The following is a 17,497-nucleotide window of genomic DNA, read 5'->3' on the forward strand; positions in this document are numbered from 1 at the left end:
AGTTGATAAAGACTGAACAATTTCTACATGTTAGACATGGTGGTACACTGACTCCTTTAAACAGCCACGAGCTGTAGGGAGCATTGTCCCACGGGAAGACAAGAAAACCTAAAAACAGAGCTTGCACACAGAAAAACAGGTAGCAGTCCAGAGGTCCCCGGATGGTTGATCGGACCTGGCAGCTACTCCCACATTGCCCTCCCCAGTTCTAATCAGCATTCCAAGCTTCTGGTTGAATGGCTGGCAAAGAGTGTGAGTTATGTCTTTGCCATGGGCCCTCCTCTTAGGTTGTAGAGTTGACAGAAATGATTGGTGTCCCTGCTGTGATCCTCTTTTCCTGCTCCTCACCCTCATTATAGGCGCTGAAGCCGCCTCTCTGCACCTGATCACAAGACTCCTATGAGAAGCATGGGAGAGCCTTAGCACCAAAGGTTGAGGACTCTTATCCTGATTACAAGTAGCATCTCTTCATGCAAGTCAAATCTCAAATAATAGTATAACAGAAGAATGCAGTTGTTGAGACTTTGGGCTTTGAAATCATGCAGGCCTAGATGAAAATCCTAATGCCACCATTTATTAGCTGGGTGACCTTGAGCAATAGGTTAAACTTTTTAATGCCTCAGTTTCCTCATCTGTGCTATGGGGTAATAATAATAATAATAATATCTTCTTCCTGGGCTTGTTTGTGAAGATTAAATATTTTGACACTTGTCAAAGCTTTAGCACAATGCCCTATATGCTATTTCCTTGGCCAAAATTTTTTACAGTGTCATTTGTCAAAAATACTAATGAGCTTGAATAGTACAAGTCAAGTACCGTGCAACACCATTAAGGTAAGTATTCTGATGCCTGTTTCACAGATGAGGAAATTCAAACTGGAAGAGGCTAATAGCTCAAGGTCATATAGCTAATATGCACTAGAAATAGAATTAGGAGCTGAGTGTACTGGACCCAAAGTCTGTGCTCTTAAATACCAAGCGTCGGTGCCTCTCTTGTTTCAGTGAGAGTAGGTGATGGAAAAAAATATTCAGGAACGAAGACTCCTCCCTCCCTGAAGCACCCCTGGCTTCTCTTTATGTAATTCATCTGAATTAATGAAGCTTCTAGATACTGCCTAGGCTAAGGCTCTAGCATACATTCTGACATTATCCCAGGGCATTTGAAATCACTATCAATGGTCGCTCAGAGAAGTTAGCCTCCCAAAGTGACTTTTTGGCCCCAAATTATGCAATTATCTGTAGACATGGCCTAATTAGTCATTCAATGGCAAACCCTCCCGGCACTTTGAGTTGTCCCAGCTGGGAACAGTCTCCACACTGCAAAATCAATCCAGCATGTTTGCTTGCCTCCACACCATTCAGTGTGTGAATCTAGAGTCATCATCCTCATCAACAAACATTTATCCAATTTAGTTGTTAGCTTTGTCCAAAATAACGGATTGACCATGCCAGAGTGTGGGTCACATTATACTATCTTTAAGGCCTGGCTCAATCTTGCAAAACATACTTACTTTAATTGCATTGTTTTAGGATCAGATTGAACCTCATAGCTTAGATTCTCCTGCTTTTAGATAGCTTTACAAAATTATCAAAAAATTGGACCAAAATCAAGTAAATTAAAAGACTTTAAAAAATACAGTGAGTTTTCATCAGAAACTTGGATGAAGGCATAGGAGCATGCTGATCACATTTGCAGATGACAGAAAGCTGGGAGGGATCGCTAATATGATGGATGTCAGTATCAACATTCAGAGTGATCTCGACAGGTTGGAACAGGAAGGGCTGAAACCATCACGGAGAAAGTTAACAAAAATAAATGTGAAGCTCAGTATTTAAAATTAAAAAAAAAAAATGGAAGGGCCTTGGCTTGCCAGTGGTTCGTGTTAAGAAGCTCTCCGGAGTCTATTTTGTATGCACTCAATCTGAGCTAACAAAGTATGTGTGTGTGGCAAGAGGCAGGGATGCTAAATTACCTTAGTCTGCAGTAGTAGATACAGTATGGGACGACACCCGCGTTGTGGATGGTCCCAGACTCTGTCCTTTCAGACCATACTTCAAGTTTAGATCAAGTCCAATTCCAAGCTGGGATTTAAGAGGGAGATAGATACACTGTTTCTGGAAACTTGTGAAGGATGCTGGGAGGAAATATATAAACAGGAAAGGAGAAGATCTGGTGGGATTAGGTCACTCTTGTACCCTGTGGTGAAACAAACTTGTTCCCAAGAGTAGATCTGGACGGAGAGAGAGAGCAACCTCTTCCAGCTTGCACTGAAGACACACTGTCTTGGCTATAACAGCTCTGTGAAAGTGTGAATTCCTCAACACAAGAAGTAATTAAAGAGAACACGTGACAGGACTCCTTTCAAGAGGAAGGGTTATCTCGGATGACACGTCATCTTTTCCATCTACTGAGATTTTACGATTCTAAGGTTTAGCTTACTGTCCCTAAACTCGAGTGCTTATATATACATAGACATATAAGCATACATGTGGTTAAGAAACCTGTCATTTAACAAGATTGCCCATGCTTTGTTCTTTCTCAGAATATGAAGACACAAAGAATTCATTGTGTGCCTACTCAAGCCAGGCACCATCACATATATTTTTAAAAAAACATCTTATTTATTTATTTGAGAAGCAGAGTTACAGACAGAGAGAAGGAGAGACAGGGGGAAAGGTCTTCCATTTGCTGGTTCACTCCCCAAATGGCCACAATGGCCAGAGCTGTGCCAATTTGAAGCCAGGAACCAGGAGCTTCCTCCAGGTCTCCTATGCAGGTGCAGGGGCCCAAAAACTTGGGCCATCTTCTGTTGCTTTCCCAGGTGCATTAGCAGAGAGCTGGACTGGGAGAGGAACAGCCAGGACATGAGCACCTATATGTGATGCAGGTGTCGCAGGCAGAAGCCTAGCCCACTACACCACAGCGCCAGCCCCCACATACATTTTTATATATGTTCACTTGAGCCCCCAGCCTTGTGTGATATACTTTATGATTTTGTTCCTTTTTTGACTGTCACTCACCAAAATTCAATGTTCATATGTTCATAGTACCTTCCCTTGAAAGTTTTTACATTTACAAATTCACAGAACTAGAGGTGAACTTGAGAGCATCTAATCCAACTCCTGTATTTTCAGAGGGGTAAATTAAGGCTTAAAGGGGCTAATGGGTTTGCCTTGAGGTAGGTGGCAGAGCTAGGACAAGATCCAGATCTCATCACTCAAGGTAATAAGAGGGGTCTTCAAAAAGTTCAGAAAATGTATATTACAAAAAAAAAAAAAGGCAAAAAAACAACACCACATAGCTATGCCTGCATTCCACTTTTTTGCACCAAAATTAACATTTCTTTAATTCCATTTTCCCATGAGTTTTTTTTTTTTTTTTTTTAAGAAGCAAAGAGAGACAGAGAAAAGAGAATACTCCCGTTCTCTGATTCACTCCCCAAATGCTTACAATGGCTAAGACTGGGCCAGGCTTAAGCTAAGAGCTGGGAACTTAATTCAGGACTCTTATGTGAGCAGCAGAGACCTAGCAGAGACTAGCACCGGTGGCCTTCTGGGATCTGCATCAGTAGGAAGCGAGAATGGGAACCAGAGTAAGGGTGCAAACCCAGGCACTCCAATACGGAATGCAGGCATCCCGACTGGTAGTGTAACTGCTAGGCCAAATGCCTGCTCCAACTATAAACCTTTTGAAGAACACTCATATGTTTCTGTTTTATAATATTGCTGCTTGTACCAATGTCAATTTACTAGATTGTTTAAAAAAAGGCTTTTTATATTTTACAATATTATAATTACAACATTAATATCAATTATTTTTAACTGGCAAATAAATGCCAATTTACTATATTTTTTAAAATAGAAGCTTCATTATATTTTATAATACTATAATTGCAATAATAGTAATATCCATTAGTGTTTTTTTTTTTTAAAAAACAGGCAAGCCATTTAGAAGTAAAAATAAAAAACTGAGAGTCTCTTCTTCCTCTTCTGATCCTACCTCTCGGGATAACCAAGGTTAACAGTCTAGTATGTATCTGTAATTTATTCCATTTTAAGTAAGATTTTGCCCTGTCAAATTTGTGCCAGATAGTAGATCTGACAAACACGATTTATTAGCAGTACCAACTTCCCCCAGTGAATCAGGTTAATAGAGAAAGAAGAAAATGCTCGCCAGCCTGGTGTGTTTCGGTCTTCATGGATCAGCGTTTGTGCCTTTAAGGAGTCAATGAGCAGTTTTCTCCCCATTTGTGGGGAAGGGCAGGGTTTAGTTCCAAGTCCCAGAAGGAATGAATGTTTTAGAGGCCAGAAAGAGAGCTCCTGAGCTTTGTGACGTGTTCCTGGCCCTGGGACTTTCACTTCTCCTTTGGGCAAAACTTCTCTCCCACAAAAGTGAGTTCAGATCCTTGTACATCAGTGCAGTCAAAACATGTCACATTCAATTTGTTTCTCCTTGAAATGCTGCGAGTCTCTGCCCACAGTTGCTTTTCATTTAGCAATGCAAGTCTATATAGATAACTCGGCTTGGCTTTGGAGGCTGCATAATTGCTAATGAGAAAATATACTTAACGTCCTCATTAGTTGGTCATTTGAAATATTTTTCGGCACACTAGGGTGTTTGTGGTAATCGGTGTTACTTAATGCAGAAGCAGGCTTAAATAGGAGAAACATTGCCTGGATAAAACCAGACACCAGCAAGTGACATTTAAATGGGAACAAGATAGCCGTAAGAAACAACATGGCTAACACATGTTAGATCTACAAAGTCAGCAGCAGGTCTAAGACTGCTAAAAGAGTAGTTGCTGGAGGCTTCTCAGAAGCCCCTCTCAAACTGCCCTGCTTCACAGGATGACTGCAGCCCAGTCCGGCCCCCTCCATGGCACTGTCTCCTTATCTAAATGTAGAGGAGATGGGGTCAAATGCACTCCCTTGACCCCCTCTACCCTTCTGACTCCCTGACCCTCTAACTGTTACATCTGCTGCAGTTCTGCTGTGGGCACAGGTCAGCATTTCCCAAAGCTGGGGGCCCAGAAAGTGCTGCAGTGTTTGCTTAAAAGCGGATTCCCAGGCTACAGCCAGACCTCTCGAATCAGAATTGGGAGGAAGGGGAAGCAGACAAGTGCCTCGGATGATTCTTTGGCATGCTGGGGTTTGAGAACCTTCAATAGAGATTCACAATCACAAGTCAGTCATTCCTTCAATTTTCCAGCTTTTCTTGGGGTTGGGAAGAGATAAGCAATAGATATATACGTTTTTCAGAAATTAATGTATTTTACACATATTTATTGAGTAGCTGATGGATGTCATGCACTACATAACTGTTGAGATGTCTTTCGTGGGAGGAGAGGAGTTTTGTGAGTCTTTTGAGGAGGGGCAGGCGGTTAGATCAGAAAAGAAGAAATTTGCGGGAAAATATACTCATTGCCAATTTGTTTTCATTGCCAATTTTTAAAACACCACTTTTTAAAATGTAAGGACATAAGAATACATCTAGATTGTTTGACTCATAGAATGATCACATTTAAAACATTTTGATATATAAAGACTCAGAGAAAGTAGCCTTCTACGGAGTGAAAAACACGTCCTTAGGATAATTTTACATATTAGGCAGGGCTGAAAGGGAGATGCTATTAAAGCACCACCTTGCCAACTTTTAGAACTGGTGTTCTCCAAGGCTCTCTCTTAATTCCCTTTTAAATATTTTATTTTAGGCATAGGCTGTTGCTCAAGTCTGACTTGCACAGCTGTGCTATTGCCATATGAAGTGTGTAGACTCACTGGAGTTTGAATAATATCCATTGCCGTTTGCAGCTCTTGGCCATTATTCTGGGTGCTTCAGAGAAATCTCCACTAGGGCTGGCTGTTAGTAACTGTGTAACACTGTGACTCTGAGTTGTCTACTGTAAGGCCAGAGTTCTGGTAGACCAGTTATGTCTACTGGCTGCAATAAAAAAAAATCAAGGCAAACAGGGGAAAAAATTTCATTTTAAAAGACTTTTTGTATTTGGCCTATATTTAATTGGCATGATCAGTAGACAAATATTTCTGTATTTTCTTCAGTGAGCCCCAGATCTATCCAGTTCTAAGAGAATAATCTAGAAGAGCCCAGAAGCAGGGCTGGGGGTCCAGTGCTTCCAACTTCAGTCTAAACTGGTAGGTCAGGCAGAGAAGAATCTAAAGTGTTTTGCTATTCAAATCTTATATTCAATAGAAGAGACACTTGACTTCTCCCTTCCCCCTCTAGTTCCCCCCCTCCCCCCCAGTTGCTGGTGGCTCAGGCTGAATCCAGTTTGACTCCAGAGTTCTGGGATGTGGACCAGAATCACTGCAGGTGCAGCCCATAGGATTTGGCGTGAGCCTGGCAGGCCAGGCCTGCTGGCTTTCCTCCTCACTGAGCTCCATCAGAGAAAAGTACACACACACAGGGCGGCAGAGACTGCATCTCCCTGTGTGCAGGAGGCATGAAATGTGAGCCAGCAGGAGCAGAGGCCTGCAGAGGACCCTGTGTGCTCTCATGGGTTTTGAACAAATATTAGAAGCATAGGTTGTTGTGTTGTAAGCCATGGTTTCAGGAAAGTCAGTGCAGACAGGAGCTGTTGGGTCCCATTCCTGGGGAAAAGTTTACATCCTATGGTCTTTTTACTCTCCATTTAACCACTGTTTTTTTTGTTTGTTTGTTTGTTTGTTTTGTTTTAATAATACTTAATCAATATCAGATTCTAGGCAATCACATCATACCTGGTGCAATTTACCAACATATACAATCACTGAATGCAAGACCCAGAAGGAATCTTAGGGATAAGCTAATCCTGTTGATTACTGTCTTGGAGGCAAAAACAAAACCAGAGAGGCTAAGTGACTCAACTAGAGCTACAGAGCAGTTCAGTGCTAGAGCCTGGTTGAGGATCCAATGACCTGCTTGCCTGATCCATCATACTTTGTTCTGTTCCATAGCACCACTCATTTGGCTTTTAAAAGGCAGTCCTGCCCTGAATGTCATCCTGCCCTTGGGGAACACATGGAATTAGAGTCATAAAAGAGGAGAAACTGGGAAAAATTTAAATCCCTTTTCCCATTCTCCTCCAGTTAAGAGTGTATATGCTGAAAGGAGAAGGTGGGAAATGGGTACAACACAGGCTCATGCTGATCCCTGAATGTCCCTGGGAAAGGAGGATTGCTTCCTTCTGGACTTTGCTCCATCACATCACAGAAAATCCAGGGCCTCCCAGAGTCCCAGACACTGTGTGTGATTGTTGGGAACCGAGGAGTCGGGGCTCTGAACTGGACCCAGAATTACAGATCTTACAAAGCCAGGGCTGAAATTTAGAAACCTGCTTCAGCCCAGCCCCCTATTTTATAAATATTGAAACTGGGTGCTGCTGATAGTTCCAAGAACTGACAACTTGTGAAACATGTTCTGCATAGCAGGCCCTTCACATGGTTTTTCAAATTTAATCATCACAACAGTTTGAGAAAGGTTTTGTACCCATGTTACAGAGGAGAAAATTGAGGCTCAGAGAAGTGTTACAGTATTTAACATATTAGGGACCAGACAAAACTTGGATTAAAGTAGGTTGGCTCTCTGTCTAATGATTCTTAAGTTATTTTTATGCTGTGTACTGGAAAAACACAAAGAAAAAGAAAGGCCCAGTTAGACAAGTGCCGCATTTCCTCACACCCAGATAGCTTTGCAATAAGTAAATTGTGCTTATTGCCTGTTTCTTATTGACGAATTCTCCTCCCACCAGGTTAGAGAAGAGTGGCAAACTTCAGCATTACCTTGACTGTTCTTTCAGTGAAAAAAAATCCAACAATTATTTGTTGATATGTGCCAGTCACTGTGCTGTTGACAGAAACATGGGACCCATGAATATATACCTGGGAAGCTTCAATTAGAGTAAAGCAAAATGCTTTGTAAAGATTTCAGAAATGATCCCGTAGGCTGCCAACTAGTAACATCAGGCACGGTAGTGCCTGGAGGTGTAGGACTTATGGCCTAAGTCTTAAGTCTTGGCTGTACCACTGCTGGGTATGTAACTGGGAAAGCTTCTTAATTCTATGAGCCTCAATTTCCTTATCTGTTAAGTCAAGATTAACATCCATGCCCCATAAGGCTCAACTGAGAGAAGGGATGCAAAATCACGCTTAGTCCTGTTAAGGTGAAGGAAATGATGTGCATATGTACTTGAGTGTTTCAGCATATCTTTTAAATCTCTTTGTTGTTGGTTGTCCCTTGATTATTATCTTGGTATATCAACCTTCCTGCCCAAAGCAGAAATGTTTTCCCTTCAATGACTCAAGCAAGAGCCTGGTTCTACCGGAATACCCAAATGCTGCTAGAGCCTTTATTTCTACTTGTACCCTTCTACTTGTACCTTTATTTTCCTGGGACTTTCTAGATCAATGCAGTCCAACAGATCTTTCTGCAGCAATGGGAATGTTCTACACCACATTCAGTTATTGAACACTTGAACTGTAGCCAGTGTGGCTGAGGAACTGAATTTTAAATTTTAATTAATTTAAGTAGCCTCAAGGCCTCAGATGGCACGTAGTTACCTGGGCTCTGTCAAGGACATCTCCCCTTCCTCCACTTTCGGATTTATCTCACAGAGATCCATCAACATCAAGCAGAATTACTTCTTGTGTCCTGTTGGTTAATTCTGATTCTCAGACTTCAACAACTACAGTCCCGATAAATCCCAGATTTTCTGGTTTAGTGGACCTGAGGTGGGGCCTGGATTTGTCATTTCTAACCCCTTCCCAGGTGGTGCTGATGATGCTGGCCCCAAAACCACACTTTGAGACCCACTGGGAGAATTTGGCATCTTGTTGAGAGACTGCTATGCTATAATAGAATCAGCAGAGATGTGAGGTCCATCAGGCCCAGGCCCCATGGGAGCAATTCTCAACATGGGCAGCCCTTTGGAATCACTCAGGGAGCTTTTACAATGCCCTGTGGCCAAACCCTACCCCAGACCAACTACTTTAGAATCTCTGGGGGTGGGGTCCAGACAAGGCATGTTTTCCAGAGCTCCACAGTGGAGACTGGAGAGCCATTGCACTAATGGGATTTGAGCAAATGTCTTTGTCTATGGAATGATAAAATGAAGGTCATTTTATTTCTGTGAGAATCAGATGAGACTGTGAATAGGACCGGGTTTTATAAATGGTGGGATCTAAAATCAAGGACTTAGGCATGGATAGGCTTGTGAGAGCCAATCTGCGAATGAATCAGGAGAACGCTGCTCTCTGTGGTTTGCATTTCAGTACTGCCCTACCGACCAGGCCGCTGCGGGCACAGATGCTGAACACGTGCAACAGTTCTACAACCTTCTGACGGCCTCCATTGACGTATCCAGAGGCTGGGCGGAGAAGATTCCGGGATTTACTGATCTCCCCAAAGAAGATCAGACGTTACTTATAGAATCAGCCTTTTTGGAGCTGTTTGTTCTCAGACTTTCCATCAGGTAATTGCTACGATTTTCTCTTCCTTCAGTCCATTCCTTCCTTTGAAAGAAATTGGAAAGCTTCTGTGTTTATAAATGAACCGTCAGTGAAGAGTCCAATCAAGAAGCAAATATGAAATATGATCTGTGTATTAGTCCACTTTCTATTGCTATATAACAAAAAATCTGAGGCTGGGTACTTTGTAAAAAAAAATGAGTTTTACCAAGATCAGTTCTTTGGAGGCTGCAAACCTGAATACTATGGGGTTGGCCCTCGTACTGTGAATACTATGGCTGTGTGACAGCATAGCAAATGGCGTCATGGTGGTAGCAAGTGCCAGAGGGAGAGATCCCATGGTGAAACAGGGAGCCAGAGAATGGGGAGGAGCCAGGGTTGCTTTTTTATAACAATCCACATTCCTGAAAACTAACTCACTTCATGAGAACTGCATTAATCCCCTCTGAGGGCAGTGCCTGCAAGGACCCAGTCATCTCCCTCCAGGCTCCACCTCTGAGAGGTCCCATTACCTTCCACACTGACCCCTGACGACCAAGTCTCCAACACATAGACACTGAGGGCATAAATCACATCCAGACTGGGGCACTTAGTGCTCAGTAAACACTTTCTGAGTGAAGCAATGCATAATGCTCTTCATTCAAGAACTGGAGCACTGAACCAGTGGCCTGGACCCCTCGCTTCTAGTGCCAGTTCTAATATGAACTAACATGGATAAGACCCTGAGCCAATTGCTTGCCTCACTGGATATTCAGTTCCCTCCTTTCTAAAATGGAGAGGTTGGATTTTTGAAGTCCATGGCAGGTCCAACATTCTAGCCATCCAGGAAGATTTTCTTGGCACTTAAAGGTATTTCCTGGGAGCAAGTATTTGCTTTAGGACATTGCATTTAACTCATTGGTTTCTATTTAACAAGTTACTGTTCCAGTGGACTTGCTGAGGCTCCAGAGAGTTCCCACAGCTTCTCAATCCTCAATGTTTACTCCGAGAACAGCTCCTGGATCCAAAGATTTGGTCCAACCTATCATAATTAATGAAACCAAATGCAAAGAGGAAGTGATTGAGCAAAACACTAGAACCTCAGCTCTAAACTCCCCTTGTAAATTCCACATGTAGACTTTTTCTTAAACTTTATTACTGTTTTTATTCTGGCATAGCACATTTAATTCCACTTTCTTTGTTTCTTTTCATAATTTTTAGGAGATTACACCAACATCTCACCAAGTATTATAGAAAAAAATAAGCATCTTTACCCTCTTTCTCATGCTTACCACCCTCCACCTCCACCAAAGTGCAGGTTCCCATGCATAGTTCCCATCTATTTTGGTTTAGGAGATCTTGGAAGATGTCCAAGAATCTGCATGTTAAACTCATGCTCTGGTAATTCTGATGCCAGTGTTTAGAGAACGTATTTTAAATTCTAAGATTGAATCATCTGTCCTGTGTGTGTGTGCCTTCAGTGGGAGATCAGTGGGAAAGGAGGGGTGGAGTTACAACTAGAATGCCACTGATTAGCTTCATGTGCTGCCAATCCTGTGTACGCCAGAGCCAAGCCAGCAATGTGACCATCATCTATTAGGCACACAGTAAAGGATTAAATAAGCTTCATGCAGGCAGGCACCGTATATGTCCTGCTCACCAAGACCTCTCCAGTGGCTGGCTGTGGGCATGGCACAGTAAATACTCGCTGAGTGAAGAAATGAATGAAGCTGTTCACCCCAGAAGCCCCACTTGAGAGGTATTACCTTGTAAATGCAGTTGTTCAAGAAAAGGAAATGTGTGGCAAGAGATATGAAAGTGAAAGGGAAGCTAAGATTAAAGTAAGGGCAACAGAGAATTCAGAATTAGTTGCACCTAATACTTGGTAACTCTTCCTGTGTGCCAGACACTATGTATGGCTTTCAAATTCTTTATTTTATTTAATTCCCTCCACAATCTTAGGAGGTAGCAATCACAATCCCTGTTTTATCGCTAAGGAGAAGGAAGTCCACAGAGATTAAAGGCGTACCCAAGACCTCCCTGCTAAGCAGTGACGTCCAACTAGAAGCTCCAGGGCGCCTTCCATGAGACAATAACGGGATGATTATGAACATAATATAAATTATCAGGGTAGATTTGGAGAGTCCTCCATGGTATCACTGTTAAAAACAGAAAAGGTAATATAAAATCAGGACTCATTTTTATATTAGGCCACTGTTTAGTTCATGATTGACTTCTGGCACTTGCAGAGAACTGGGTTTTTAAAAGTCTGCAGAATGGAATTGCAGTGTCTAGCCTGAGGCCTTTTCCGGTTTTGACATTTAAGAAAAAATGGACAAGCCCTGACTCAGGATCCCTGAAGAAACAACCTCCTGTTCATTGCAGAGAGAGGCAGTGCACTGGGCTTCATCTCTGTGGTCCATGAGTGCCCGTTCCTCCACATTCTGTCCCAGGATAAGCCAGCAACTGATTCAAGTAAAGACAGCAGGAGCCAAACACCCTACCTTCCCATGAGCTGAGGCTCACTCAGGATGTCAACAGAAACAAGTCATGTGGTGATTAATGCCTAGATACGCAGTCTTGTACATCACAGGTGTCTGGGTGTGCTTCCCAGCACCACCCTGGGTTCCAAACACTGCCCGTGGTCACGTAGAGCCTGTTTCATGTGTCTCTCCCTACCCTCCAGGTCGAACACTGCTGAAGATAAGTTTGTGTTCTGCAATGGACTTGTCCTGCATCGACTTCAGTGCCTTCGTGGATTTGGAGAGTGGCTCGACTCCATTAAAGACTTTTCCTTAAATTTGCAGAGCCTGAACCTTGATATCCAAGCCTTAGCCTGCCTGTCAGCACTGAGCATGATCACAGGTAAGCACCACCCCACCAAAACTCCATGTGATCAATCACGGCCCCTTTGGCTCCTTTTCTGACTTTTGTCAGAAAATTAGGAAATTAGGAAAATGACTGCTACTTTTCCAACCTAATTTCAACAAACATGCATCTGCAACTTGTCATGAACTTCTAAGACAGAGGATTCCTAATCTGTTGAGTTATCATTGTCAACAAACCCAAATATGAAAAATCTAACTTTGTATGGAGCTCTACTGATGGTTGGACCAACTGCATTAGGGTGATTTTCACAGAGTGTTTCCAAGGAAGACTACCTTAACTAGCTCAGTTGTGTGGGACAAAAGTGGTGAAGTCACTTGCTAGTGACTAGAGACACATAAAATATAATTTGATGTAATTGCTTTGATTGGCAGAGGACTGATGTAACATATTCAGTGTCTATATTATGCTCCTCTTTCTCTGTATGTCTCTCCTTTTCTATTTTTAGATCCCTAGGTAGATGGGGTTAGGCGGTGCACATTAGGTAAGGGAAGTTTGTACTGCATCCTTGTAGCATTTGAACCCTGGCTCCCTCCGCTCCTTAGTACTTCCAGGTTCCTCTTGGATTTCATCCTTTTCTGTGAAACTTAGGCCTGGTGAGGCACTGATAGGAGTTTCAGAAGAAGGTACCCAGACCTAGTATCCATCACTGCCTTTTGGGTCACACCCAAACACAGGCTAAGCTGCTGGACTGAGGGTTAAAGTTCAGATTGATATACTCTTAACTGCAAAAAACATGCGTTTCAGGCAGGCGGTGAGTTTCCAGCGGCCCAGATGCACTCTCTTGCAGATGACCTCTTCTTCCTGATGTATCAGAAACATGCATTGGTTTGCCTACACATTGTTAATATGTACCTTCTTGGGGCATTTCCGGTTAGCTGTGTCTGTATGCCCTAAGAGGTTTATGTGTTGAACAGTTTACATGAAGCAAAAGAAAAGCAAATGGCACACGTGTGCTGCAGTTTGAAATCAGACACTAGTTGGCTCCTTCAGTGATCCAAGCAGAACTTGACTTTCTCTTGGTCTTTTGTCCTGGATGAAAAACTCACTTCTTTTGGTGGGGCTGTCAGAGACTTTATGTCATTAATGAAAAAAACAAGAGCAGTCTCAAAGAGTATGGTCCTGTTTGGAGGGCTTTCAAATAGTATACCAGAGCACATTTGAGGCACAAGTATCAGAGCATTTCAAAAAGTTAGAAGAAAAATGAAATTAAAAGAGAAGTTTATTTTGGCACCAAAAAATTTGGAGTGCATGCAGTTTTTTCATAACAGCATTTTTTCATGAACATTTTGAAGACTCCACATATTACTCCAGCAGGCCTGTAATGAAAGTGGCTCGAAGGTTACCTTTGAATTAAAAGTCTTCAGATCAAATTCAAAACCATTCATCTCTTCCTAAGAATGTTAAACATTTCAAATTAGAAAGTATGGGGTTTTGTTCATTTAAAAAAAAAAAAAGCAGAAAACAAAAACTAGAGGCAGCCCTCACTTTTTGTAAATAAAACTAGTCATGGCCACATCTCTATGGAGATGAGTGTTGAGCCCAATTAATCAACAAATGTTCACTGATCTAGGCACTGTGCTGCATGTCATTGGGCTTACAGAGATGGTAATACATGTCCTAGGAAGAGCTAGAACATGCAAACTAATACATAAAACACAAGGTGTTGAGTGCCACAGTGGGGACATGGGAGTGGGTACAAAATGCCTGGAGACCCCAAGTGGGAGGGGTCTTATTGGAAGAGATCACAGCAGCTGGTCCTTGATAAAAGCAGAGGATGTCTATAGCTAAATTGAAAGGCATGATAATTCCAGGCATAAATAAAAATTTGCTTAAGTCACTTGAAAATATGGCTGTCATAAGTTTCAAGAAGGAAATGACCAAAAAATAGAGCAATGGGGGCTGCAGCTGGTCTGATAGGTAAGGGTGGGGGAGAGCATGAAGAACCTTTGAAGCCTCAATGAGTTAGGGAGAATTTATCCTGAGAGCAATGGGGATCCACAGAAGGTTTCCTCCAGTGATGCTCGATAGCCACGTTTACATTTTAAGGTCTACTCTGACAGCTGGTTTTAAGCACAAATTAGAGGGGGAAAGGAACTAAGAGGAAAAAGACCAGTCCCATAGTATGAGGAGGGTTCACCCCTGAGGTCTACATCTTTTCTAGTTTTACTTTTTAAGTGGAAATCAATAGACAACCAAGAGGTCATGACATGTAGGTGGCCACACAGCCCCAACAGGGAGAGATTGGGCAGTTTAGTGCAGAGAGCTCCAAGTAGGACCTGGGAGAAGGATGATGCCAGTGCTCTCTACAGCTGCTTTGCTGTGTGTCCTGTGGTTAGAGCTACTCTTCCCACTGCCCATTTATGTGGAATGCTGAAAGAGGAGGCCATTTGGCATGGCAGAAATAACATGGACTTCCACCCCCAGATTTTAATCTCGGTTTCAGTACTTAATCAGTATGTGCTATTGAGTAATGCATTTCATTGTTCCTTCATGGAGTGACAGGGAGGACGGTAGGGAATGGGGTTTGTGATGTAACCAAACTGGACACAGGATAGGACACTCCCCCTGGAGCGATAGTAACAGAGGCTCCCTCAAATTAGGCGCATGGCTGCCCTTTCCCATGGAAATCCTGGGTAGCCCAAAATCAAACTCATGAGGAAACAGGGGGTGACTTTTGAAGGTATTACATTCGCTGTCTATCTTTTTGGAAACTTGAGAGAGAGAGGCTGGAAGGAGAACAGTGATATTAAATAATCTGCACTTACCAAGCACCTACAATGGACCAGGTGCCTGTGGTGGGTGTCTTTGGACCTCCACCCAAGGGTAGCTCCAGTTCCTACCCACATTCCTACCAGATTGAGCAAAAGGAGTTATTGCAGGTCCTGTGCTTATACCTACAAGAAAATAAGCCCTCTTTTGTGGTTTCTGGACTTGGCACTTTCTCTGGGCTCTGCTGGGTGGGAGCGGGTTTGAAATATGTGAAAACATCAGGAGATGGCAGAAATGGCAGTGCCTGGGAAACCCTGTGCACTGCTGTGGAAGTTAATTGTCATTTGAATATAGGCCTCCCTGAGTCTTGACTTCTGAGTTAGGTCCATTGCTCATAAAGGGTGCTCGTGGAAGAGTGGCTGGGCTACTGGCATTAGATGGTTTGCCCCCAGTTATCTGTAGGAAACCACCGAGAGGGACTCATGAAAGGGAAATGGAGCCTTAGAAGCTCGCCCAGTCTTTTTTCCAGGAAAATATTAAGAATCTGAACACTATTGGTGGCTTACACAAATAGGGCTTTATCTCCCCCTAATTCTTCTTTTTTTTTTCTTTTTCTTTTTCCTCTTCTCTCTGTGCTGCTCAAGAGAAACTGCGCGGTGAGGTGAGGCAGGAAATGGTTTCTTTCAGATCACTCTTCTTTCCTACAGAAGTAGGGAGTTCCCCACAGTTGTGGTTTTCAAATGTTTTTAGGTCTCCAGATGATCTACTCTACCCGTTGTCTTTTACCAGTGCCGCATCCCTGAGTGATGGGATGCAAAGATGAACCAAGCCTGACTGTTGCTGTCAGGAAGGATGCTATCTGCCAGGAATCATAAACGGTTCCAATGTAAAGAGCTCAGTGTATGGCGGCCAGTGCTCAGATCTTAAAAGAGTCAGACTCAGTATGGAGGAAGTCCACATTATTGCTACTTTTTGGGGGTGAAGAAAGGTGAATATTTGGTCATGAATGACTTCCCAAAGTGATAGGTAGCATCTAGACATGGGAGGATAATGGACATTCCAGATCAGGAAAACAATAGCAGGGACATTGACCATGGAACACCTCAGCACATTTGGGGGGTGGGGGAGAATGAATAGAGTTGCATTATCTGACCTCAGTAGAAAGGAGAAAGAAATTAAAAGTATACAGGTGATTACACTCCACTACTATATGTCCTGGAGTAAGCAAGAGAGACAGACTGTGAATCCACTGTGAGTCATAGTTTCTTGGCCCCTGGTGGTAATAGCTGAGAGAACATTATGTGCTATGTGAAAATTTAAAGGATTTTCAGGAAAAAAAAACTAACTCTGTGTGATATTTACCTTATGACCTGTTACTAATGACCCAACCTTAAAAGTAAAATGCATTTTCCATATAATAATAGGATAAATAAGATGGGAAAGGTAGGTTTATTTTATTTATTATTTTAAAAATTTATTGCTAGCCATTTAATTTTTTTTTTGAGAGGCAAAGAGATAGAGAGACAGACAAAAACATAGAGAATGCCCATCTACTGGTTCACTCCACAGGTGCTTGGAAAAGCTAAGCTGGGGTGGGCCAGGCTGAAGCAGGGATGTGAGAACCCAGTCCGGATTGCCCACATCCATCACATGTGGCTTCTCAGGGTCTGAATTATCAGGAAGCCAGAGTAAGGAGCCAAAAAAGGAATGTGGCTCACACACTCTGATGTGAGATGCAGGCACCTTAACCACTAGGTTGAACACCAGACCCGAAAAGATAGTTGTAGATCAGATAGAGAGAATCCTGAGTGCCAAAGGCCATGTTGTGAATCACCACGTTAAAAATGAATGTTCTGTATGGTGTTTCCTTTCTCAGGTCTTCCATCATGTGAGGAAATGACTCTTTTTTCTACCTGTATTTTCCCTGGTCTTTTTGGAACATGAGCTGTAAGACAGAAGAAGTTGAAGAGGGTAGAACCAGGGGCAGAAAGTGGTGAAAGAGTGACATGGCAGGGATGAGACTAGTGGCTGCTCCTGTCTCAGCCTCCACCACCTGTCTTTCCAGAGCTCCCCAGCTCGCTCTAAATGGTTACCAGGTTATCCTGTTTTTGCATCAGATATAGTCATCAGCTACATTTCAGTGAAAACTAAGTGTAAAACTTGTCAAGACAGTTTTATTTATTTATTTGAAAGGCGGAGAGAGAAACAGAGAGATCTTCCATATGCTGGTTCACTCCCCCAGATGGTTACAACAGCAAATACTGGGCCAGGCTGAAACCAGGAGCTGGGAACTCCATCCAAGTCTCCCACATGTGGGAGGCAGGGACTCAGGTACTTGGGCCATCATCTGCTGCCTCTCAGGCACCTTAGCAGATAACTGGATCAGAAGTGGAGTAGGGACTCAGACTAGCACTCTGATATGGTATGTGAGCATTGCAAGCAGTAGCTTATCCCCCTGT

The 17,497-nt window shown here is 42.8% G+C and overlaps 1 protein-coding gene across 2 annotated transcripts in view; it reads left to right on the forward strand.

Annotated features, from left to right (window-relative positions):
- The window catches only part of NR4A3 (nuclear receptor subfamily 4 group A member 3), a 40,480-nt gene that overhangs the window by 11,961 nt on the left and 11,022 nt on the right, over nt 1–17,497 (forward strand). For both annotated transcript variants that reach the window (XM_008261574.5, XM_008261684.5), the window contains 2 exons: nt 9,267–9,466; nt 12,127–12,305. In XM_008261574.5, the coding sequence (XP_008259796.1) occupies nt 9,267–9,466; nt 12,127–12,305 (379 nt within the window). The remainder of the gene's footprint in view (nt 1–9,266; nt 9,467–12,126; nt 12,306–17,497) is intronic.

This window comes from Oryctolagus cuniculus, chromosome 1, assembly GCF_051225735.1.
Source record: "Oryctolagus cuniculus isolate XC-2025 breed Fujian yellow rabbit chromosome 1, ASM5122573v1, whole genome shotgun sequence".
NCBI lineage: Eukaryota > Metazoa > Chordata > Mammalia > Lagomorpha > Leporidae > Oryctolagus > Oryctolagus cuniculus.